The 24,651-nt window shown below is 47.1% G+C and overlaps 1 protein-coding gene across 2 annotated transcripts in view; it reads right to left on the bottom strand.

Moving 5' to 3' along the window:
• The window catches only part of Fzd6 (frizzled class receptor 6), a 30,149-nt gene extending 5,704 nt beyond the window's left edge, over positions 1–24,445 (bottom strand). The window contains exons 1-4 of one of the 2 annotated variants that reach the window (XM_052161431.1): positions 24,199–24,445; positions 23,165–23,493; positions 7,373–7,569; positions 527–1,544 (exon numbers count right to left, since the gene is read on the bottom strand). In XM_052161431.1, the coding sequence (XP_052017391.1) occupies positions 527–1,544; positions 7,373–7,569; positions 23,165–23,341 (1,392 nt within the window). In that variant the 5' untranslated portion in view covers positions 23,342–23,493; positions 24,199–24,445. The remainder of the gene's footprint in view (positions 1–526; positions 1,545–7,372; positions 7,570–23,164; positions 23,494–24,198) is intronic. The other variant, XM_052161432.1, reaches the window with a different exon arrangement.
• Positions 24,446–24,651: the final 206 nt, after the last annotated feature.

Raw genomic sequence — 24,651 nt, 5'->3', positions numbered from 1 at the left:
TGAAATTCTGTAAGAAATTATATATTTTCAGGAATTTATAATTTTTAATTTAAAGAACAGAACCTTATACTAATCCTAAGCATCAGACACATGAAATGTATTTTCTATTGTGTGTTCTTTCTCAGTTAAGAATGGCAGGATGGGCTGGGCAAAAGTCAAATTCTATTTTTAGATGCATACACTGCACAAAAGGTTAAGCCCAAACAGGGTTTTCCTACTAATCAAAGAGGTGGGGGGAAAAAAACCAATTTAGTAGATCAACTTTTTCTTTGCTCCTTATAACCTGACTTAATTGTTGCTTTCAATTTAATGTTTGGAATAATTACAGGAGACTTGTTGCGCTGTAACAGAGCTCCTGCTTGAAGAATGACCTCCTGGGACAGTCTCCCAGCCTGGCTACTACACAGGGGATTACTCCCTATGTCTGATAGCTCTCCTCAAACTCAAGACTAACTTTATGACCGTGACAAGGGCACTCCCAGGAGCATCAAAGGTAAGAGCGGAACATTCCAAGGCCAGCACCTACCTGATAAGGACACGGGATGCGGTACTGGTGACAATGATCAGAGAACCACGTCATCTCCCAGGTGATCCTGTTCACTAGCTCATAGACATAGCAACCAAGAAGTGTCACTAAGGGCACAAGATACAGGCCACTGAAGACTCCAATTCGAATCATGAATTTCTTTAGCTTCTCTTGGTTCCGGCCATCATGCTGTATAACTTGACGAACATGATTTAAGGAGATGATGCCAGCTAGGAGGAGAGACAGCCCAACAAATACGCAGAGGCACAGAGGCAGAAGGACGAAGTAGCGAGAGGCGTCCAGGTCATAGAGGCCGACGAAGCAGACACCGCTAATGTTGTCTCCCTCCACCTTGTTCATCGCCAGCAGCAAGACGGTCAGGAGCCCGGGCATTCCCCAGGCAACGGCGTGGAACCACACAGCTTTCTGTTCAATAGCTTCGCAACTCCATTTCCTCCCAGCAGCCAGGAACCATGTGATGGTGAGAATCACCCACCACACCGTGCCAGCCATTGTGAAGAAATACAGAAACATAAACACCACGCTGCAAGCCTTATTCTTTGACCCTAGAACGACTGTGTCCCCGAGCTCCAGCTTCTCGTCTGCCTTACTACAAGCCGTGCTGTTGCCCAGCAAAAACCCAATGAAGTACATGAGAGAGACAATGCTGTAGCAGACAGAGTAATAGATAATCGGTCTCTCTGGGTATCGGAATCTTCTAACGTCAATTAAAAACGTAAGGAACGTGAATAGAGTTGCACAAAGACAAAATATTGAAACTATTCCTATGAAACTTTTGGCAAAGTCTAGTTCATCACTTTTAAAATACATATTGGGGCACGGAGGGGCACACTGGTCAATTCCCAGAAACCTATAGCCTTGGTCCCCGGAAGTCCTAAGGTGCTTTGGACACCAAAATCCAATGTCTCTTGGGACTTGATCTGATTTCTTCTGTGGGCCAAAAGGTTCTGTGTGTGGATCAGAAGTTACAGGAACAGTGTCATCACAGTATGGCAATCTGTAAAGTTTACAAAAATTCAATATGTGAAGTCATCATGTTTTAAATTTTTAAAAAATATATTCATTAATTCTTCAAGGATCTTACACATGCATACAATGCATTTTGACAACATCCCCTTCCCCTCACTCCTCTCAGATCCACTCCCCACTTTATTTTATCCTGTGTTTCCAAGTATAAACCATGACCTTGCTGGTTTACATTCACAGCTGATGGGAGACACATGCGAGGCTGAGTAGACCTCTCTGGGCTGGGTGGGCATCAGGGACTGACTGAAACCTGTGCTGCTCATGACGCCTCAGCTCATGGGAGGGAGAGACAGGGAGGGAAGGGGGGAAGAGAGGAAGGGAGGGAAGGGGAGGGAGTGGGGAGGGAGAGAGGAAGGGAGGAAAGAATGGAGGGGGGAGGGAGGGGAAGGGACAGTGAGAGGGAGACTGAGTAAGAGCTGACTATAGTACCACATACCTTGATCCCAGCACAGGCAGACTGATCTCTGTGAGATAGAGACCAGCCTTGTCTACATAGTGAGTTCAAGGTTAGCCAGAGCCAAATAGAAAGATCCTGTCTCCAAAGACAGAGAAATAGAAATCTATTCCTGTAAAATGAAAACTCAGGATCTCTTAGCTTTGGTTAAATCTTTAACATCCATTTCCGCTTCGAACCTTTAAATACAGCCGTGCAGCAGTAAGGCGGCCAGGGCTCTGTCCTCTCTTCTCAGAAGCAGTAATTGCCAGAAATGTGGTTTTTATTCTCCTCAGGCATTGAAAGGTATTTTACTATATTATTTACTAGTCATAACCATATGTAGTAGTTTCACAGGTTCTTAACTTTATATAAATGACATCATGCCGTCATTTCTTTCTCCATGTAACACTAGCTTTTCAGTTTGCTATTGACAGGGGTCAGTCAGCTGCATGTGTGGTAGCAGCTCAGTGTATAGGTGCATCACAGCTTGCTAGCAGTTCTTCTGAGAAGGATGTTCACATATTTTCCTACTTTAGAACACAAGGGGCCAGTGATGGTTCAGCAGTAAAGGTGCTTGCTGCAAACCTAAGGTCTGCGTTTGCTCTCTAGGACCTGCATGGTGGAAGGCCGAGCTGATGCCCACAGCTGTCCCCTGACCTCCACACACGCGCTGTAGCATGCACACACTACCTGCCATAAATGCATTTTTAAAAAGGAATAACTAGTAATCTTGTTGATGGCTCAGGATCTATTAGGAGTTCCTATAGATTTCCCAGATTTAGGAGAGGGGTATTTTCAATTTTCCACACAGTATTACATTGTTTTGGAAGATAGTTATACATCTACTGGAATGTGTGAATTCCACAGAGAATACTTTCTTCAGCCTAGAAATAAAATACAAAAAACAAAACCAAAGAACTAGTCTTCCCCAAGTTACTGTGTGAGGTTTCACTATATAAGAAAAATACTTAAAATTCTAAATCCCTAATGTCTAGAGAATAGGAAACAAAATAATTAATCAACATTAAAGTGCAAAGCTCAATGAATTGATGAAGGCCATTTATAAGTTTACTGTGCTTAAGACCCTCTCTGGTGTGTCAGTAATGTAGACCAGGCTGGCCTAAACCTGATGCATACCTCAGGCAGTCCTCCAACTTGGGATCCTCCCACCTTAGCATCCTTAGTGCTAAGATTACACGTGTGCACCACATGTCTGCTTTCACAGTCCTATTTTCTTACTATGAACTATAGCTACAATTGTTCAAACCTACAAAATATTAATAATATGTGAATATTAATTAATTGCATTTATTCACGGTCATAGAAAGGGCCAGACAGAATAACTGAGGTGAAACAACCTGTGAAACTACTATATACAGTTATGACTAGTAAATAATATAGTAATAATATAGTAACTGAGATTCTTATATCTAATAAGCACAATTTTACCCTGCCCAAATATTACAGTAATACTGGTGTGGATTACAGGCAGTTGTGAGCCACCCGATGCGGGTGCTGGGAACCAAATCCCAGTCCTCTGTAAGAGTAATACACGCTCTTAACCACCGAGCCATCACTCCAGCCCCAAAGTGTGTTTTCTTGAAAACAGCAGGCACACAGAGAGAAAGAGTGGCTACGAAAATAAGAGAACGAAAGAGCAAGTCAGATCCCAGGACTCCTGCACTGTGGTGGGTAGGCTGTGCTGGGGAAGGGCAGGCTGTGGTGTAGGCTGTGCTGAGGAAGGGCAGGCTATGGTGTAGGCTGTGCTGGGGGAAGGGCAGGCTGTGGTATAGGCTGTGCTGGGGAAGGGCAGGCTATGGTGTAGGCTGTGCTGTAGGGAAGGGCAGGTTGTGGTGTAGGCTGTGCTGTGGGGAAGGGCAGGCTGTGGTGTAGGATGTGCTGGGGAATGGCAGGCTATGGTGTAGGCTGTGCTGGGGAAGGGCAGGCTATGGTGTAGGCTGTGCTGTGGGGAAGGGCAGGCTGTGGTGTAGGCTGTGCTGTGGGGAAAGGCAGGCTGTGGTGTAGGCTGTGCTGTGGGGAAAGGCAGGCTGTGGTGTAGGCTGTGCTATGGTGTAGGCTGTGCTGTGGGGAAGGGGAGGCTGTGCTGGGGAAGGGCAGGCTGCAGTGGGTAAGCTGTGCTGTGGGGGAAGGGCAGGCTATGGTGTAGGCTGTGCTGTGGGGAAGGGCAGGCTATGGTGTAGGCTGTGCTGTGGGGAAGGGCAGGCTATGGTGTAGGCTGTGCTGTGGGGAAGGGCAGGCTGTGGTGTAGGCTGTGCTGGGGGAAGGGCAGGAGAGAACGAAAGGACAGGGAGAGAGCTATGGAGTGAGAAGACGCACTGCCCTCAAACTCTCAAGAGAACGCCTGGAGCTACATCTTTGCTGTACAGTCCTGGCATAAAATTTGTGCTTCCACCCAGAATTGGGTTGCTTTTCTGCCTGTTCCAAAGCAAAGGCACTTGGAAGGGCAGAGGCCCGTCCTGGGAACTAAGAACCCAGGTGTGCCATTGTCCCAGAGCCCCAGAGTCACACAGAAGCTGCCTGTGTAGCCATCAAACCCTTCAGCAGGCCAGAGTTTCTCTTGCTTTTGTATTCACAAAATAAGATGCCATCAAACACTGAAGACTGTTTTTACATCTAGGAAGAAGTTATAATATCTCTAGTAATCAAAGTTTAAAAAGAGGTGTTTGTCTGCATTACAGAAATGAGATATGGTTTGATATTGGGTTTACACCATTTCTTTAAAATGGAGATCCCACTCCTATGACAATGTATCAAGTAGTCACAACACAAAACAAATTTGACTTGGTGTAAGAAAATAATGTTTGTTCTAAAAAAGATCCAACTTTACAGAGTATGACTCCAAAAGGGGGATGTCAGCTTGGGGACAGTGCATGTTTCTGTGAGTCATGACCCCTCCTGCTCTGACACAATCCCATCAGGAGCAAACACCTTGCCCATAAACATTACCTTCAAGAACACCCAGAATTTACTGATTTCATTTTCCTGCCACGAAGATGTAAGATCCTTGACGATGGGACGTCTTTTCTGTGGCATTTTTGGTGTGTGTGACAGGAGAGACACACAGTAAGAGCACAGCGAAGAGTGGGCAGAGACTCATGTGGTCCCTCAGCTGCCATCCCCAGTGACCTGACCATGCTGTGGACATATCATTAAACGCTGGCTGCTTAACTCTGTTCCCCAGTTATAATCCCCAACCACTTTGGCTGTCTGTAGTTATGACACAGGAGTCAACTGAGTGTCCTGCTCCTGGTCTGTAAGCTCCGCTCTTACAGTGAATTTATCAGAAACTGTCTACAATGCTTTTTTACACCTCACTGGGACATTCCATTTCCACACGACAATTCTTTTATTTTCCCACCCAGTCTTCATCCATTTAAAACAGCGGCAGACTAAATCACTGCTGAGAGAACTCTGTGCTCTTTCATCTTACTCGTCTTTTTATTATTTCTTTCATGAGCATGAGTATTTTGTCTCCATGTCTGTATGTGTACCCTGTGCGTGCCTGGTGACATCGCAGGCTAAGAGAGCATCGGATTCCCCGGAACTGGACTAATGGGTGGTTGGGAGCTGACATGGGATGCTGGGAATTGAACCTGGGTCAACTGCAAGCCATCTCTCCAGCCCCTCATACTATCTTTGCACTGTGTCCATCTGATAAACCCAAATATCTGCTTCCCAAATACACGGGCCCAAGCATACCATCACTGCTGCCAAATGTTTCATCAGCCCAGAGTATCCACCGCAACCTCAGGGTCTCCCACGTCACCTGAAGGGATGCAGCGCCTCTACAGCCGACTGGCTCATTCACTCTACACACCTGTCACTTCGCAAATGCACAGACGATGCAGACGCCAGCTATTCCCAATAGACACTAGCATGGAGGATTCCTTCAGGAACCTTGGCAACCATGAGACCCTCCTCCACAGAGCCATCCTGATCTCCATCCTCTGTTACAGTGGAGGGCCCTCCTGTTTATACCTGCGCTTGGGATCCTGTGTCCTCCTCAGACAACTTCTAGGGACTGTCTCCTCTACCTTCTATACACCCGCCTTTCCCTCCATCCTGGAAGTTCTTAGTCAGTTCTTGCTCCTTCTCTCTTACTAAGCCTGTCCAGTACAACCCCAACCACAGACAAGCCCCACTGTCTGTCTGTGCTCTCTGTCCCCACCACTCCTCTCGGTACAGTCAGTCTTCAGAGCGACCCTCCGGCCACCACACCGCTCGCTTTGTTTAACACCAAGTTCCCTGAAGACCGTTCATGTGTCATTCATGTGTCTGACTTCATTTCCACTCCCACCATTTGTCCCCAGAAGCCTGCGCTTCGCCCCACCCCTTCAGTGAGAGTGACCACGCCCTGTGCTTCCTCATCCCTCCATCCCTCCCTCCTTTCTGGACACACCTTCTTTCCCCACTTTCCTCATTAGTTCAGTTGTGACTAAATGACTGACATCTTGACAAACAAACAAACTCTCAGAGGCTGTTGAGGTGAGTTCTGTATCTTCACTCACTCTCTCCTCAGCAAAGCTGGAAAATGGAGGTGGCCTAGCGTCCCGAGACAAACTGCCATGGGAGGCTTCCCAACAATGCTCATGAGACGGTGGCGTGAGTGCCCTGTTCCACAGCGGCCATGCCCACCCTCACACACCTGTGACCTCACCGCTCTGAGCAGGAAGTCATGCTAGAAGGAGCTGAGAGGCCTGATCGCTGCTTGCACCACAGCTTTTCTTACGTGTGCAGCTACAGGCACACTGCCTTGTGTTTTGTTCTGTTTGCTTTTTGAGGAGAGGCCTCACACTACAGCCTAGACTGGCCTTGAGTTCTTGCCCTGCCTGGCACAGCCTCCTGAGCACTGAGATGTAGGCATGTGCCGCCTTGCTCTGCCTCTCCAGGCCGTGCTGGCTCCTGTCACAGGTATCTGGACAAGCTGCTCTGGCTGCCTGCAGTGTTCGTCCCCTCTCCATCACTGAAGTAACTTAGCCTCATCCTTCATCCTTTAGCTCAGCAGTCAATCCTCCTGACCGCCCCCAGCCCCAGGGAGGTGAGCGGCACCAGTATGTTCTCAGATCATCAGGAAGTCTCCTTGCTGTGTGACTCAGTCATTGCGTTCACGAGCACAACTACTTATTTATCTGCCCTTCACCCTCCTGGAAGGCCCTGACAGCAAGAACTAAGCACGCGTATGGCTGACCAGTAGTCTACGGTGCTCACCCACCGTGCCTACCTTTCAGGGTGCAGCAAATATTGTCAAACAATGTCAGTCGTACCGCAAGGCGCTAACAATACTAAAAGGCCATTGTCTTTAGTACTTGCAGTTTTCATTTTCACTGAAAAGTATCACTCACCTGTTACATTCAAGTTCTTCAGGCCATCGGATGCCAAACGTGTCCATCAGTTTTTTGCAATCAGAAACTATTTTCTCACACAATTTCCGACAAGGTGGAGCTACATGAACTTGTTCTGTGCAAGCTGGTACAAAAGCTTGACAAAGGAACATTTCAATGCTTGGTGAACATTCTAGATTTGCAAGAGGCAGAAAGTGCTATTAAAAAAAAAATAGAGAGATCCAGTTAGGAAAATGTTAATCATAAATACTTAAAGAGAATACTTTTTCACCTGCCCTCCAAATGAGTCTCTTTCAATGTGTTTAAGTCTGAGATAGTAACTTTTTGTGTTAAATGTATGTATGAGCCCTTCATACAAGATGGAAATTATGATTTTATAGGTTGTACCTTTTACAAGAAGTCATGCTTTGTCATTATTCATTTATCCTGTCTGCACAGGCATTCATTATTCAGTTATAGTTAATATTTATAAGAGACATCATGGAGTAGCAGCCACTATTCTAGGCTCTGGGGATACAGCAGTGAATGGAATAGTCAGAGATCCTTCTTCCTTTAATTTAATCCTAGTGGGAAGGGTAAACATTAAGAAACACATGGTATCTAATGACTTTGTAGATACAGATAAGGACAAACTACGGTAAGGGTAGAACATGACCGAATCCTCAAAACACACACACATACACAGCATATATACATAGACACATGCACATACATGAATAAATAATAAAGTATAGCTTTAAAAAGAATATACATTCTTATAGTCATCAGCATAAAGTTGATATCACACATAGAGAATGTGAAATATGAGAGGATTGCAATTCTGATTTGAGAGGAATGTACTGAACCTGTGTATTAGCATTATTTCCCCACAGAAAAGAGAGGCTGTCATTTAAACATAAAAAAAAAAACCTCCTAAAGTCATAGCCATATTACCAAGCATGCAAAGAAACCTAGGAAAAGCTCTTGTTGATGAGTTATAAGATTTGAGAAACTTCTGAAAGATAAAAAGGAACAGGGATTGTACTTTCTTCAGTAACCAACTAAAATAGGTCCTGATGTAAACCACTTAGATTTTGAATATCCTGCAACAAATACACTTTAAAATATGCTGAGTACAGATTATACCTAATAAAATTTTCTTAAAATATAAAGACATTAAAAATAGTACAAACAAGGAGAGATGGACAATTTCATGGTCACAATGAGGCAGAGACAAAAGGCTAGGCTACCCTCCACAGAAAGAACTCATTTCAAATTTTACAGAAGCCACACCCAACAATCACCTGACAACAGCTTTAGAGAAAGTTCACCTGCCCTGATGTGGCAAAGTGACTGCACAAAAACAGGGCCACACAGTCAGCATTCTGACATTCTGGATGTCCGCCAAGCACTTGAGAATGGCCATCTCTCCAGCCCACAGCTGGTATTCTGTAAAGCTCTGAGTCTTTGTCATTAAAAGGGGCACTTAGTGATCGGCCTCGGCGTGGGAAACATCCAGGCATAGAGATCATCTTCTGGGGCTGAGGCAAGGCTGAGGCATGAACACTGGCACACTGAGGCCTGTGTTACGCTGTCCTCAAGAAGCCTAGAGTCACATTGCTGGGGCCTGATAACCACTCCGGCCAGGGGAACAGGGAGACCAACTACAGACCTTCACTTCACCTTCTGCTCCTCCAAATCAAATCCCCCAGTCTCATCCCCAGCTCAGCAACACAGCAACATAGCAGCCTCCCTTCCCCCATGTGCCCACTCCCTGCCCCCACCTCCAGTGTAGCCAACAGATCTTCTCCTCCTGACTTCCCAGGCCCCAACTCCAGCAGGCACTCTCTGGGACACAGGCCACACTGGGCAGGATGCAGATGGGCTAGCTGCAGACCCTCACTTCTCCCTCTGCCACCCCAAGTCCAATCCCCCTCCCCCGGCACACCCCCCAGGACTCCCCCGTGTCTCAGCCCCAGGTCTGCAGCAGCCTACCACGGCCTCCCTTCCTCCTGGACATCTCCAGTGGATCACACAGAGGGTCACAACATCCTCTGCAAAATTCTTCCCCCAACTCTTTGCTCTGCCCCACCCTATCCCACAAATCCAGCAGGCATTGCCTGGAAACCTACAGGCCTCTCCTGCCAAAGAAGCAAGTAAGCTAATTGAGACCGTCACCTCTCCTTCTAGTCCTCAAAGTCCAGTCTCCAGTCTCATCCCCGGCTCCTTAGCAAGCATCTGCTTTGGCCTCTCCTCACTCTGCTCCCATATCCAGGGGACTGAGTTAGCAGATCCTGGTCTAACACACTTTCCTCCCTCTTTTGAAAGCCCTTGACCCTTCCTCACCTGGCCCTTCTCCATCCTAAGCCTCAGTTCCTAATGGCCAGAGCCCCCAGGGGCCGGTCACACTTCAGAAGAATGTCCCATCAAGCAACAAATGCCCACCACAGAGTGGAAACAGAGACCAAGGAACAAAACGCCCGCCAACAAAGAGACACCCGCACCGAGGGTTAGTCTGCCCAGCCCAGAAGCCTAGGCACTAGTGTAAACCACAATAATGCCCAGGACAGTCTCCACCAGAGCCCAGAAACCCTACAGCAGCAGGCCTGAGGATTCCAACATGGCTGAGCATAAGTAAAAGACCTTAACCAGCTTTATGAATGTGGTAGGGGTCCCTAAAGTGCCCGCTAGCCAGACTCTTCAGCAGAAAGAATGCAAGCATACGGTATTGAGTCTCACAGAGAAATCCCTTGACAACTGCCACAGTGAGCAGACAGCCAACATGTAAACCTGAGGTCCAGTTGATGGCAGATGAAAGTCACACCTGTACTCACACACATGCTTTCATCTACAAGTTCTTACAGGGCGAACATGGCAAGTTACGGTAGACGCAGCTGCTACTACAGGATGAACATGGCAAGTTACGGTAGACGCAGCTGCTACTGGGTTCCCAGCCACTCCAGCCTCCAGCTACCCACTGTTGGGACTGCCCAGTCCATATACAAGGCACACTAATAAATCTACTTTCAATACATATTTTCTAAGGGTTCTATTCCTGTTGCCTACTATAGAAACACTGATATTTGCATACAGAAAAGAGAGTAAATCACATATTGGAAATTGAAGCCATGTCTGAGGCCAGGCTCATCAGCTGAGGGTCTTCAGACAGGGAAGTGCGTGCAGCAGCTGCCGCCTAGAGCCAGCAGACTGGGCTCAGAGGTGTGAGCAGAGTTGTCAGACACACCCATTTTGCATACACAAAAAGAGAACCTCAACTTTTAGGTAAGAAATCCCCCCCACAAACCTTGAATCTTGGCACGTTATTTAAAATACTTATTTAAAATACTGTGCATGACAAAGAAATCATGTCTTTGGGTCAGATCCAACAGAGTCACCAAGTTTCAACTGTTTCAGACTAACAGACAAGGGACTTAGCCTTGGGGCCTGGGAGCACCCTTCAGTCGGTTATTCTCAAAGCTTCTGCGTACACCTCATCTAGCCAAGAGACAGTTAAGTGGGAAGTTACAAAAGAAGCCTGATCCAGCAAACAAACAAAGGCACAGCTGCTCTGGCCCCGAAGGAGCCCTCCCTCCCTACGGAGCTGCCTTTCCTGGCTTCCCTCATTACAGTGACCTCACAGCACCTCGACATCACAGACCTCACAACCCAACCGGGCAACCTTCAGATCACTAGGAGAAAGTGTGCCAACTTCTTACTGGAAATTAATTTGGAAGTTCTAAATCTATGCTGAATTAGAATCTAAATGTTCTTATTCCAGACTCACTACTACTGTTACAATTCCTGAGCTGTGAATTATAAATCTTATAATACTATTAATACTTATTATAATATTATAAAGCATTCCCTATTATCAATACTTATAACAAGCTTATCAGATATCAGGATGCCAATAACCCTGTGAGACAATCTTGCAGATAAGGAGTCAAGTTCGAAGAGGTTGTTGCATAGTGACAAGAGACATAAGGAGACTCTAGTCCACGTGACCTCAGTCTATGTAGTAAGACATAGTAAGTCTTGTCTCCTTACCCAGTTCTTGCTGAAAATAGTCACTTCCTCCAACCAGAAGACAAGCAAAACAGCCTCATCCAACAAGGATGGAGGCCGGATGTATCAGAAGAGGACTGGGAATCTACATGAAATTGCTCTTCAAGTTGTAAACAACAGAAATTCACAGGTCAGACATCAAAGCCTCAGCTGTGTTTACTCTTCTAACAGTGTGCAGACCTCCGCAGCACCGATAAGCTGGGGACAAATACTTCAAAACCAAGAACTACTTCAAGCCATGGTGCAGGCACTGTTGAACCAACGCAGCAGTCATGTGACAGAACCAACAGGATGCCAATGTTGTCCCAACCTTTTGAAGTGCAATCTTGTTAGGAATCAACATTTTCCCACAGAATGTTCAAACTCCACATTTGGAAACCAAACCTTTAGATGCAAAGACTACAAACCTTGCCTGTGACATTTCTTCAGTTTTATACTCTGAACTCCATGCTATGAGTATTTGCACAGAACACATCATGTAAGCTGAGGAAATGCTCCACGGTTGTTAGTCTTTTGTTCTTCCTCCTCTCCCTCAGTGGCGTCTTCAGGGCACACTCAGTACTTTTCATTTCTCTATTGAAGTCTCAATAGAGACTTTGTTACATGGTAACAAAGAAGGACCAACAACACTTCAGGGCGACTACAACAATCTACCTGCTGTGTTAATCTCAGAGAAATGGAAAGCAGTTCCTTCAAGGTCAGTCCTCCTCAGACACCCTGGACAGAGCTGCCACTGTCAGGACTGGCAGAAGCCTGGAAGAGGACTCCACCCTCTGTTCTGTCCAGATGAACGAAAGCAAAAGCAGCTGCCGCAGGACAGACGGCTGCTGAGAACAAGACCGTGGCGGCTGTTTCACAGTCTTAGCCGATGTGCTGCCTGTGCTTTAATTCTCAGTCCTAAATACTGGTTAACCACCTGTGTCACTTTGCACAGATGACTTTCTGTCTCTGGATCTCGGTATTCAGTGAAATGCGAGAAGATTCCTAGATGACCTCTAAGGACACTCACAATAGCTCAAGTTTATGAACTTAACAGAGATGCAGGCAGCAGAGCTAAACTCCAACATAACGAAACAATCATGGTAGCAACTGTCTCACTCTGAGCCCTAGCCTGACCCTTACGGTCTGTCTCTTCCAGTTCCACCAGAGGAAATTGTTGGAGAACCTCAGGAAGGGGCAGGGGGCACGTGGGCAGCAGACGAAGGGGCGGGGGGGGGGGCGGGGGTATATGGGCAGCAGATGAAGGGGCGGGGGCACGTAGGCAGCAGATGAATGGGCAGGAGGCACGTGGGCAGCAGACGAAGGGGCGGGGAGGGGGGATGTGGGCAGCAGACAAAGGGGCGGGGGGCACGTGGGCAGCAGACGAAGGGGCAGGAGGCACGTGGGCAGCAGACGAAGGGGCAGGAGGCACGTGGGCAGCAGACAAAGGGGCGGGGGGGGGGAGCACGTGGGCAGCAGACGAAGGGGCAGGGGGGGAGCACGTGGGCAGCAGACGAAGGGGCAGGAGGCACGTGGGCAGCAGACGAAGGGGCGGGGGGGGGGGGAGCACGTGGGCAGCAGACGAAGGGGCAGGAGGCACGTGGGCAGCAGACGAAGGGGCGGGGGGCACGTGGGCAGCAGACGAAGGGGGGGCACGTGGGCAGCAGACGAAGGGGCGGGGGGGGGAGCACGTGGGCAGCAGACGAAGGGGCAGGAGGCACGTGGGCAGCAGACGAAGGGGCGGGGGGGGGGAGCACGTGGGCAGCAGACGAAGGGGCAGGAGGCACGTGGGCAGCAGACGAAGGGGCGGGGGGCACGTGGGCAGCAGACGAAGGGGGGGCACGTGGGCAGCAGACGAAGGGGCGGGAGGCACGTGGGCAGCAAACGAAGGGGGGGGGAGCACGTGGGCAGCAGACGAAGGGGCAGGAGGCACGTGGGCAGCAAACGAAGGGGGGGCACGTGGGCAGCGGACTCACAGGTCTGACCATATGGATGCCTTAGGTATCGTTTTAGGGAAGAAAGTGGGCAAAACACAGATAAACACAGATTAGGTGAGACGGTTGCAGGCATCAACCACCTCTGCAGTGCCAGACAGAGGGTGCAGTGGCAAGGCCGACATGGGTGACAACCGTCTGCCGGCACCATCTTATCTGTATTCCGGCTCCTTTGCTCCAAATAGTCTGAATCTGACTCGCAGCCTTGTCATGGAGTCTACTAGCTGTTCAAGCTTCATCTGGTGGTTGTGTTGTGTTGTTTGTTTCTTTTTAGCTTAAAATAAGCCAAACATGACTAGTATGCAAATTCCATAAAGAATGGATTGTAAGTGATCTCAGTAAATGGAAAAAAATCTAGAATTGAGTTTTGGGCCTAAATGGAAGCCAAAGCGGTAAGCATCATTTCATTTAGAGATGAAATGTGGCGACATTTGATGGGTAATGGCAAACTGAGTTGGCCTTGCAGCCTCTCGGATCCTCGGCACCTGACAGTGAAGAGCACAGGAGACAACCCAGTAGCTGCCAGCAGAGGACTGAAGAGCGGGATGAAGGCACAAGGATGGTGGTGAAGCGAGGGTTCTAAGTGACTGCTTAGTCAGAGAGCAGAACGATTCCTACGGAGTGAGGCACAGACTTACAAAGAGCTGAGCGTGTGAGCAAGGGGAAACCAGAGGTGCAGTGTTGCTGCAGGTGTCAAGTTCTATCAGTGTGACCTGCTTCTCGCTCACAGAAATCATTGGTGACGGCGGGAGGGAGGCAGAGGGACCCAGGGTTCTGCAGTGAGGCTCTCAGCCCACAGGCCTGGAGAAGAGCTCATCCTCCTTGGGAAGTCTGGCTTTGTAAGAAGAAAGAAGACAGCTTTTGGTTCAGTCCTTGAGATTTACTTCCAAGGGTCCAGAGAAAGAAAAAAAGAGAAGGAACACAATTTTACACACTGATATGGGCTTGTGTCTCAGGGATTCTAGACTTGATGTTAGCTTCAGAAACAAGGTTTCTGGAGCGCAGACAGTGAATGAGCTTTTGACAAGGGACCTCCAAACCCAGCCCACTGTCATCTATCAGATCTCTTCATGACTGCCTTAAGTAGCCATATCTAGCAAACATATGGATGTTAGACCATATTGGCTTTCTACAAACATTATCATGGGAAGAAAACCCAAATACAAACTTTTTTTTTCAAGACAGGGTTTCTCTGTATAGCCCTGGCTGCCCTGGAACTCACTCTGTAGACCAGGCTGGCCTCAGAACTCAGAAATCTGCCTGCCTCTGCCTCCCAAGTGCTGGGATTACAGGCGTGCGCCACCACACCCGGGCTCCCAAATACAAACTATTAAGACTATTTCTCATAAACACCAGAAGAAGCAATCAAATCCCATTACAGAAGGTTGTGAGCTACCATGTATGCTCTTCTCCAGAAGAGCAGTCAGTGCTCTTTAGCAGTTGAGCTAGCTCTTCAGAAAGAGGTCTTTTCTCTATCATGATAGAAAATTTAAAAACAAGTCAATAATGTAGCTCAATAGGGCTTTCTGAGATTAGCAACACCATCAAAATAGTAATCACCACTCCTTGCCCATGTTAACGTTCTAGGTGTGTTAAGCAGCTCTAGCGGCATGGTTAAGGCTCCTTTTCAGACATAGTTTTCTCAGTGCAGCGAACCAGTGCACATGCCACTCTAGCCTGACAGGGTTCTCTCGAGCACACAGAAGGGCCGGTGCACACCTGGGTTAACTCGCCATAGAAAGGAATTCCCAAAGAGTAGTCCCTAGATCAATAGCACCAGCGACTGGACTGCGAGGACTTCGTAGAAATGCAGACTCCCCATCCTATCACAGACCTGCTGATTTGAGAACTGGGGCTGGAGCCAGAGATCTACTTGATCACCCCTTCAGATGAGAACCACTGCCTTAAAGAAGGTCAGCTCTTCAGCTCTGCAGCTCCAGTTCCCTGCCAGGGACCCTGAACCACACCCCACATCACAGAAGTCAGACCAGTCCATCGTACTGAGGATGTAAAACTGATAAGGCCATAGACCTATCCTTCCACTCCATGGTAAGGCTAAGAACAAATAAACGGGCTTAATTCCACTGAGTTGAAGGGAATTTTCACCTTAACTTTGTTACTGGTTCCTGAACAAAACAATGGGATATCTAGAGGATCTAAGTAACATCTAGATCACCAACCTACATCACCTCTCAGCCACCTACTCATGACGTCGGGTGTCCCCACAGCTTTCCATCTTCAAGTGACATGGGACAGGAGCATGAGCAAACTGTGCATATTCCCAGAGTGCCTCCTTCTGCCATATTACGGCTTTTTCCACTAAAGTCATTGGTGAGTGTCACTTTTGGGAAGCTAGCCTGGCCCTGCATTCAAGCACCAGCAGCCGCACTGATGGCTCCGTGGAGACGCCCCTCAGACTAAAGGACAAGAGGGTCAAGAACAAGCAGGCTCACACAAGCTGGCCCAGCCGTGAGGGAACTGCTACATGTCGTTAGCTTTGTTCAGATCGCCCTAAGACACAGGACTTTAACTCTTAGGTCGTATCCACACCATCAGCGGCAGGATGGTGACGTAAGGAGTCACACCGGCAGACACGGCTAATGGCATAACCAGTATGCGACATAAGCAGTACATGCCTACTTTTTTTCCAAAATGAGTCTGTAATAGCCAATGTTTTTGCTGTGTGTGAATACAAGCCAAAAGGTTTCAACACAGAGGAAGACCTTAACCATGGAGACTAAATCTCCACTATGTGGATGTCAATCAGGCGTTTTTCCTCAAGCTATTTCAAGATTTGATTGCTTGGCTCTGTAACAAAGGGGTCATGGTGACAGAAGGGACACTTAAATTCAGTAATATGACTTCCCTTTGAGGCTGACCTGGCTATTGCCAAGTGGTCAAGATGCCAAAGCAGGGCAGCAAACACTCTGACTGAAGCTCCTACTGTGCCACGACATCGGCGTGGACTGCGCAGTTGCATACTTTCAGGTTCAGCCTGCAGATCACTTCCAGTCAGGATCCGCCCTCCGTGAGACCCTCCATGTAGTTCTCCTAAGCAGACCCCTCACCCTCCGTCAGGGCCTTAGGTGGACCCTGTTTCCTGGGAGCCTGGGCTGTGATTCTCCTCTGCCTCGTGTCAGTCTGTGAGTTGCTCACTGCTGTAATAGTCGTTCCCTTTCTGCCTAACCAGTCCAGGTGCCCTATCCTAGAAGAAAATAAAAACCTATGGAGGCTCCTCTTACAGAGAACAAATAATCAAAAAGCATATAAAAGAAATGAAGCAATGATCAGAGCAAGAATAACATTAAAGTGGGTCTAAATGTGTGCTTGGTTTTGTTTAACAAGAAGCTGAGGGCAAAAGGAAATCTAAGAATATAAACTTTGCCGAAAACTATAATGAAAAATTGTAAGACAAAACAGATTGTTTTATATTTCTCCACTGAGACTATAAATTCCACAAGAGCACAGAGGTCTACTGATTGATTATTGTATGCCCAATAATTGAATGGTATCTCTGGTATTTACTCATATATGCACTTGAATATTTTGTTCAATGGATGGATACCAGTTAGTCTCAGTGAAAGATACAGAAAGAGGGCCTGTAGCTCCCCATATCACAGTGACAACGGGAAACCAGAACGTGGGCCTGGGGTCGGTGGTATTAGAGGTAATGACAAGTGTGGGCTACAGTTTCTACTGAGGTACTGAGAGAAAGAGGTGTGTGACGGGGCAGAGATGGCTCAGCAGTGTAGAGCAGGCTCTTCTAGAGGACTCAAGTCTAACTCCCAGCACCACATGTTGGGTGTGGTGAGTCTGTGACTCTGAAGAGCCAGGAGTGTCGGACATTCATGTGGCATGCAAACGCACATGCAGACAAAGCACCCATACCATAAAACAAACTTAAATATAATAAAGTAAATCTTTAAAAAAAGCAAGGTGTTCAACTTTTTTTCCTTTGAGAAAAACATAAAGGATTGGCCTAAGCAGGGGGTCCTCAGCCCTGTTTTGGATGGGCCTGGTCTCCATTAGCACTGAAGAGCATTTATCCTGTGACTGGAGCATGGGGCAGACCCTGCTGGTACTTGGCAAGCAGCTGCAGATTCTAATTTTCAGTTTAGCACATATGCACTCTACTCCTGTTTAAGACAGGGGTTCTCAACCTTCCTAATGCTTCGATCCTTCACCACACTTCCTCAGGTTGTGGTGACACCCCCACCATAAAATTATTTTTATTACTATTTCATAACTACAATTTTAATACTGTTATGTATGAATTATAATATAATCTCTGTGTTTTTCATGGTTTCATGCAACCCCTATGAAAGAGTCTTTTGACCCCCCCCCCCTGCAAAGGGGTCACAACCTACAGGCCCAGAACCACTGTTTAAAACAATCAATCCGTTACTGCGTTACTGTGTTACAAATGTGTTCAATCTCAGGCTACTCGGCTTTTTTTTTTTTTAACAAATATAAAATGAAATTTGAAACAATAAAATTAGAAGTGCACACTATTTCTATATGTGAGGCTTGTTATTTTTGGAAAATATTTTTTTGGCAGGGAGCATTATAACATTTCATTTATTTCCCTTGGAAAACTGAAAAAACATACACACTACTGGTTGGTATGGTAGTATGTCATATTTTATATGGCAACTGTCCAACATGGAAAGCTATAATTCTGAGAAAACATTCAGGTTCAATGAATATTAATGGATACAATACAAATACACAAAAGGAAGAAGTAAAAGCACTACTGCATTCCACGTTCTCCAGGAGAGAAAAGAATGACCCCAGTCTTCCCACAGCCCCTCATGGACAAACTCTTCAGAGGGTGTGACTGACGGCACCCCAGACCGCAGGATACCAAAACCAGGAGAGGAGCGCTGAGCCCTTTCTCTTCACATGCAGTCTCCTATACTCTGTAGACCCAGAAGCAGTCAAGTGCTTTCCCTGCATCTACAACACTTAAAAGGCAGCAGCAGCCACCCTCGGCCTGCTTCCCACTGAGAACAACACTTTGAAGCATTTCCCTCACCTCTGGGACTCCTGTATTACGTGTGGAACAGCTACAGCCATTTTACACCATATACCTTAGAACACCAAATAGCTGCAGCAAACTAAACATCCACGCTATTTTAGTGCCCTGTGTATGAGCACAGAAGAGGAGGTGGTAAATGACAGGACAAAGTCCTCTGCGTTCTTCTAAAGGCATAAAACCCGCAAATGTCTAAAACAGTCACTCTACCACAGAAACATTTTCTCTTAGACATCCGTAGATCCACTCCCTTTCCATTCCTTTTATTTTAAATCGAATATTGACACTTTAATGGTACATATGAACATGGGGAAAGGAAAGGGTTTTATGACTTACTTCCTTTAAACTGTTTAAAGATAAATGGCCACACGCTGGTCCAAACACAATACAGGACTCTGGCCCTCAACAAAGAATAATACAACATTCCTGCTTCCATTTCCCCTAGATCAACCTCAGCCCTACGGTATGAAGTCAGCCTCACAGGATGTCGCCTCCTAAGCTCTGGGATGAAGCTCTGGACAGAAAACAAGGGTCACACAGTGGAAGCCAGCTGCTGTTTGCATTCCCAGGGACAGTTCACCTGGGCAGCATCCTTTTCATAAAGCCAAGTTCCACTGAGAATCAGAACTTAACTCTCTAATACAGATGGCGTTATGGAGAGAGATACAAAATGGAGGGGGACTGAAATCTCTTATTTAAAGCAATTTCTGAATCAAAATTGAAGAGCCATGATATTGCTGTCAGATACTTTTGACTTGTGATAACTTTGACTTTAAAATTTTATCTGGAGTAGGGTGTGGTGGTCCATACCTTTAATCCCAGCACTCCAGAGACAGAGGTGGGTGGATCTTTATGAGTTGAAGGCTATCTTGGTCTACATAGGCAAGTTCTAAGCCAGATAAAACCATATAATGAGATCTTTTTATTGCTGTGATAAAACACCATCACCAAGGAAACTTACAGAAGAAAGAATTTATTTGGAGCTTATGGTTTCAGAGAGTTAGAGTCCATGACCGTCATGGAGGGGAGCGTGGGAGCGTGGGAGCAGGCAGGCAAGATGCTGGAGCAGTAGCGGAGAGCTCACATACTGATCCACACGTAGGTGGTGGTGGTGGGGAGAAAGGTGCCATTAAAACTTCAAAGCCCACCCACAACCAAGACCATGCCCCCTAATCCTTTCCAAATATTTTTATCAACAGGGGACCAAGTATTCACACACATTAGCCTATGGGGCCTTTCTCTTTCAAACCACCACAAGCAGCAAAGATTGCAAGCATGGGAATCTGAGTTCAAATCCCCAGCACGTGCATAACAATCTGAGTGAGGCTATGTGTGCCTGTAACCCCAGCAGCAGGGCAGACAGGCAGATCCCAAGGGTTTGCTGGCTAGACGGTCTCGCTGAGTAAGATCCAGCCCAATGGGAGACACCGTCTCAAGACAAGAAGGTAGAAAGCAATGGAGAAGACAGCCAACACATTCCCCGGCCTGGCCTCTGTGCCCCACACTCAACACAAATAAATAACAATAAAACCACATTAGAGCCCAGGTAACATATTACTAAGGATGCACAATAATGCTCATTCATTCCATGATACGGATAGTATTATCTGTAAAACACTTTCAAGTACTTAAAGGTTTAGTGAAGTACAAGCCTGCCCATGGCCCATGTTTACAAAAGTTTTCCTGAAACACAGCCATATTAATTCACTCATATGCTGTCTACGACTGCTTTCCTGGCACAATCGCAAAGGTGAGTAGCTGTGACAGAAACTGTAAGGCCTATAGAACTGGATGTAGTCCTGCACAGAAAAGGTCTACTTAGTGGGTTGTAAACTCTGACAATCACATCTGCTGGGACGGCTAGTTACTATGGCTGTGTATTGTTCTCAGAAATCAGTCTTTAAGAAGCTGCAGTCTACGAACTAAACTTTGAGAGCCATTGCCCTATCTTATCTAATCACAGATTAGCAACAGAACTCAATAAAAGAGGCCAGGCTAGCACAAAATGAATGCCAAGGCCCAAAAAGAGGAAGAGGAGGACTGGATGAGACCCTCAGAGGGTAAAGGCATTTGCCTGACAACCTGAGTTAGAGCCTCAGGACTCATGGGGGGGGAGGGGAGAGAAAAAGCCAGTTCCCACACACGGCCTCCACACTGGTGCTGTGCGCGGCTCATCTGTACACACACACACACACACACACACACACACACCAAGCATATGCACACATACAATAATAAATTAAATTTTAAAAGAGAGAAATAAGATAAGTCTCTTGACTTACATGGAATTCTTGGTAGCTAAAAAAGTACATTTAAAAGGTAGTCATGGTGGTGAGTGCCTATAATCTCAGAGCATGGAGGCAGGAGGATGATGAACTCAAAACCAGCCCAGGCTATATAGCAAGCTCCAGGCCACGCAAGTTCTGGGAAACACAAGACGAGCCTGTTAATTAAAATAGAAAGCAAAGCCTGCCCTAGTGGCACAGACTTCCGACCCTGCCACTGGGAAGGAAATAAGGGAGAATCTGAAGTTCACAGCCAACCTGGTCTGCGAGACTCTTCAAAACCACACTGGGCAAATAAGGAAGATCCTGTCTCAAAACAAAAACTCTCTTTGCAAAAAGATCAGAAAAGGAGGAAGGAACAAATGGTTACCAAACCCGCCATGTGATTCTTCAGCCTTTATCTTAAAACTAATTCCCTGGAAATATAACAGGAAACCTGGACAGCCCCGAAGAGTGGTGGCATGTGAAGATCATATACCAGTAAGAGACTGGCGGTGTCAGCACTTAGAACCAAAACCCTTCTTGGTGGTGTCAGACATGAAACTACCTGGGACGCTAAGTAGGTAAGTTTAAACAAACAAATAAACAAACAAACAAAACAACAAGAAAAACTTTAAAAAAAGTAGAACAGAAACACCTGTAATAAAAAAAATAACGCATGTAACACAAACTAGTTGCTGCATCCTTCAAAGCCCTTTAGAACAGCTGATGTACGTCTGCTCCTCTGCTGTTACAAGGACAGGGTGTAAATGTTAGGAATTTCTAAGGTCACTGCGAGCATTCAAACCTAAAACGTACATAGTTACTACATTGTACATTTAGAGAGGGAACCTGGTTAAAATAAAATGCTTTGCGATCCCGTACTGAAGCATGTATTACTAACATTATCATCAGAGGCGGCCAGACTGAACGCTGTAATTACTGCTTGATGGTATCCACTATACACTTATGGGTCTCATTAATCAATGGAAGTCTCCCTGTATCCTTTGGTGAGTGTTCTAAAGAATGCCTAGCAGGGCAGTGGAGGGAGCTGAGTGGGCGGGACCTTGCAGTCCAGGCTCTGTGGGTCCTCAGTGCCCCGCCCAACTGGTAAAAAGAAGGGGATTTTGCATTAGTTTGGAGAAACTACTGAAAGATTAAAACACTGTAACTTGTAAATCTTTTAAAATTATATCTTAGCACTTAAAAACTGCCCTACCCACAGGAGTCTACAAAGTGGTAGTCAGACAACTATTCAAGCACACAAAGGAAGACCTTCAAAGCTACAAGATCAAAAGTGGTCAGTTGAAACAATCCTATCTAGATTATATTTCTAAGTTTCATCTCTCAGAGACCACCAGAGGAAAAACCTTTACTGGCTTCTGCTTTTCTAGGGAAAGATTACAAAACTTACACCCTAGTCTTTTTTTTCTTCAGGAAACTTATCAACCTAGCAGATCTGTGTGGCGGGGCAGGTTCCTGTCTCTACAGGCTGCTCTTTCTTCCCACACCACCCTGGGACATTTGCATATCTCTAAACCAGAGACAGGTAACTGAGGTACCTGAGGCAATCTTTAATGTCACACTGCCCTTCACCCCACAAGTGGGCTTTCTTTTATCAAGTATAAAGAAAACACACTTACGTGCTATGCCTGAAAGTCAGCTTTTAAGAAAACGTTCTCTTTAGCACCAAACATTTCAATAATTTATTAGCTTTGGGAAAACTACGCCAAATGAATTTGACAAGTAGATTTTATTTATTTATTTGTTTGTTTGTTTGTTTGTTTATGTTTTTTTCAAGACAGGGTTTCTCTGTGTAGCCCTGGCTGACCTGGGACTCACTGTGTAGACCAGGCTGGCCTCGAACTCAGAAATTCGCCTGTCTCTGCCTCCCAAGTGCTGGGATTAAAGGTGTATGCCACCGCTGCCCAACAAGTAGTTTTAAAAAACATGTAAGTTTCTTCCATTTTAGCTCAAGCAATACAGATTATATGTTCAGTCAACCATTAAAAAATTCAGAATTTGGGGCCGAGTGTGGTAGTGCAACCCCTCTGAGAAGCAGAGGCAGGTGAATCTCTGAGTTTGAGGCCAGCCTGGTCTATAGAGTGAGTTCCAGGACAGCCAAGACTACACCGAGAAACCTTATCTTGAAAGCCCAACCAAACATAAATATTAAAAATTTAAAAATTCAGAAATCACAGTCTTGGAGAAGCAATGACACAGATTCAGAAAAGCAAAATATTTTTATTTTCTGTAAGCACCCTTCATTATGAACTCAACCTTTTAAGAAAATGAGCTAGCAGCCCAATTGTAGACAATGTATGTCAGCGGGAGGAGGGGAACTTTACTAATTTTCAAAAGTACTTTAAAAAATATTATTGGAAAAAAAAACACTGCTTAAAGATTAAAAAGTAACAGTTAAGAGAAAACACTACGTTGAAACCAATTTTCAATATAGGCATGAAAAACCACTTACCTCCATTTCGACAGCAGCAATCCCCTGGTCATAATGACCCATCAGGTTGGGGAAAAACGTCATGTTGTAGTCCATTTTCATACATCTGGGAACAGTGATGGGCTCACAGGTGAAGAGGCTGTGCCCTCTTACGAGGGGCAGAAGGACGCACGCCAAGAGCAATGGGGCCATTTCCATCTTCTCCAGACCCCGATTTCACCACATGGCTCCGATGCTCTTTTCCGCACCAAAGATTCTCAAATCAGAGATAAAATGTAAAAATTCCTCATTTCATTCTTTTTACCATTTTGAAAGAAGCTGTTTCCTGAAAACGAGTTCTGAGGCAACTGCTGTAAAAACAAACCCAAAGTGTGTTATCAGCAACATTCATCACAAAATCAAATCCATGTCCAATTTCATGCTAGGTAACTGAAGCTAGAATAAAAAGTGGAAAATTCCTTCCTAGCAAGAGCCATTTCCACCTGCCCGGGCGCGGAATGTATCATTTTGCTAAGGAGCCTTAATGCTAGGGAAGTGCTGATGAAGGATTGTGCTGTCTGAGACACTGGGTAAGGGAAATGTGGCATAAGCAAGTTGGAGCGGGGAAAGGGGTGCGGGTGGTTAGAAGAAAGGGGGTTGGGGCCCTCTGGTCATCTCACTATGGGAAAAATGAGAACAAGTGACCCAGACAGAGTTCTTCAACTTTAGCTCTCTCTACAATGGCAGTCTCCTGCGGATGTGCCTTTCCGGTTTTCGCAAAGGCGAAAACCGGGTCTGTCGGGGTTGACCGGGGTCCCCCAGGAAGGGTGGCCTGGGTGGCACTTCTTGTCCATCATTCTTCACCTCCAGCACCTCCCTTCAACGCGCTCATCCAGTCAGTGCCCCTGTACCCCGAATTCCACCCAGCGCGAACCTTCCACGGCCAGCTCCTGAGGACTGCGGGGGACTCCCCTGAACCCCCGGGGTCCCAGCCTGCAGCCGAGCAGCTCCGTCCCGAGCCCGCGGGGACCCGGAGTCACTTCCCAGGAGTTGCGTGGGACTCGGAGGCGACGCACCTGCGGCTCTGCTCCCGGCCCGCTGTCCGCCCGCCCCGTCGAGCCGGGGACGCCTCACCTCGGGCGGCAGGGGAAGACGGCTGTCCCTCGGCGTCGCGCGGCCCCGCCACCCCAGACAGCCAGCCGGGGCGTGCGTGCGGTGGGTGGGGGGCAGCGTCCGGGCCTCGACCGCCTCCGGGGCCGCGCGGGGAGCGAGAGCTGGGCGATCCCGCGAGACTGCGCCGCCAGGTCGGGCGGGCAGGTTGGGGCTCGCGGCGGCGGGAGCGGCCCTGCGCCCCGCCCAGCCCAGCCAGCAGCGGTGCGGGGGCCGCCGAGCCGTCGCCTCCGCTGGCTCGCACAGCGGACCCAGGCGTCCGACCCGGGCAGCAGGGAGAGCGCCCTGCCGAGCGCACCTTCCGTCTGGAAGCAGCGGGGACCTGCTCTGCAGTGACTTGTCGCCCGGAGTTTGCTTCT

Source organism: Apodemus sylvaticus, chromosome 17 (genome assembly GCF_947179515.1).
Source record: "Apodemus sylvaticus chromosome 17, mApoSyl1.1, whole genome shotgun sequence".
In the NCBI taxonomy this organism is placed as follows: domain Eukaryota; kingdom Metazoa; phylum Chordata; class Mammalia; order Rodentia; family Muridae; genus Apodemus; species Apodemus sylvaticus.
The sequence above is the reverse complement of the archived record's forward strand: the minus strand, read 5'-3'. Positions and strand labels throughout refer to the sequence as shown.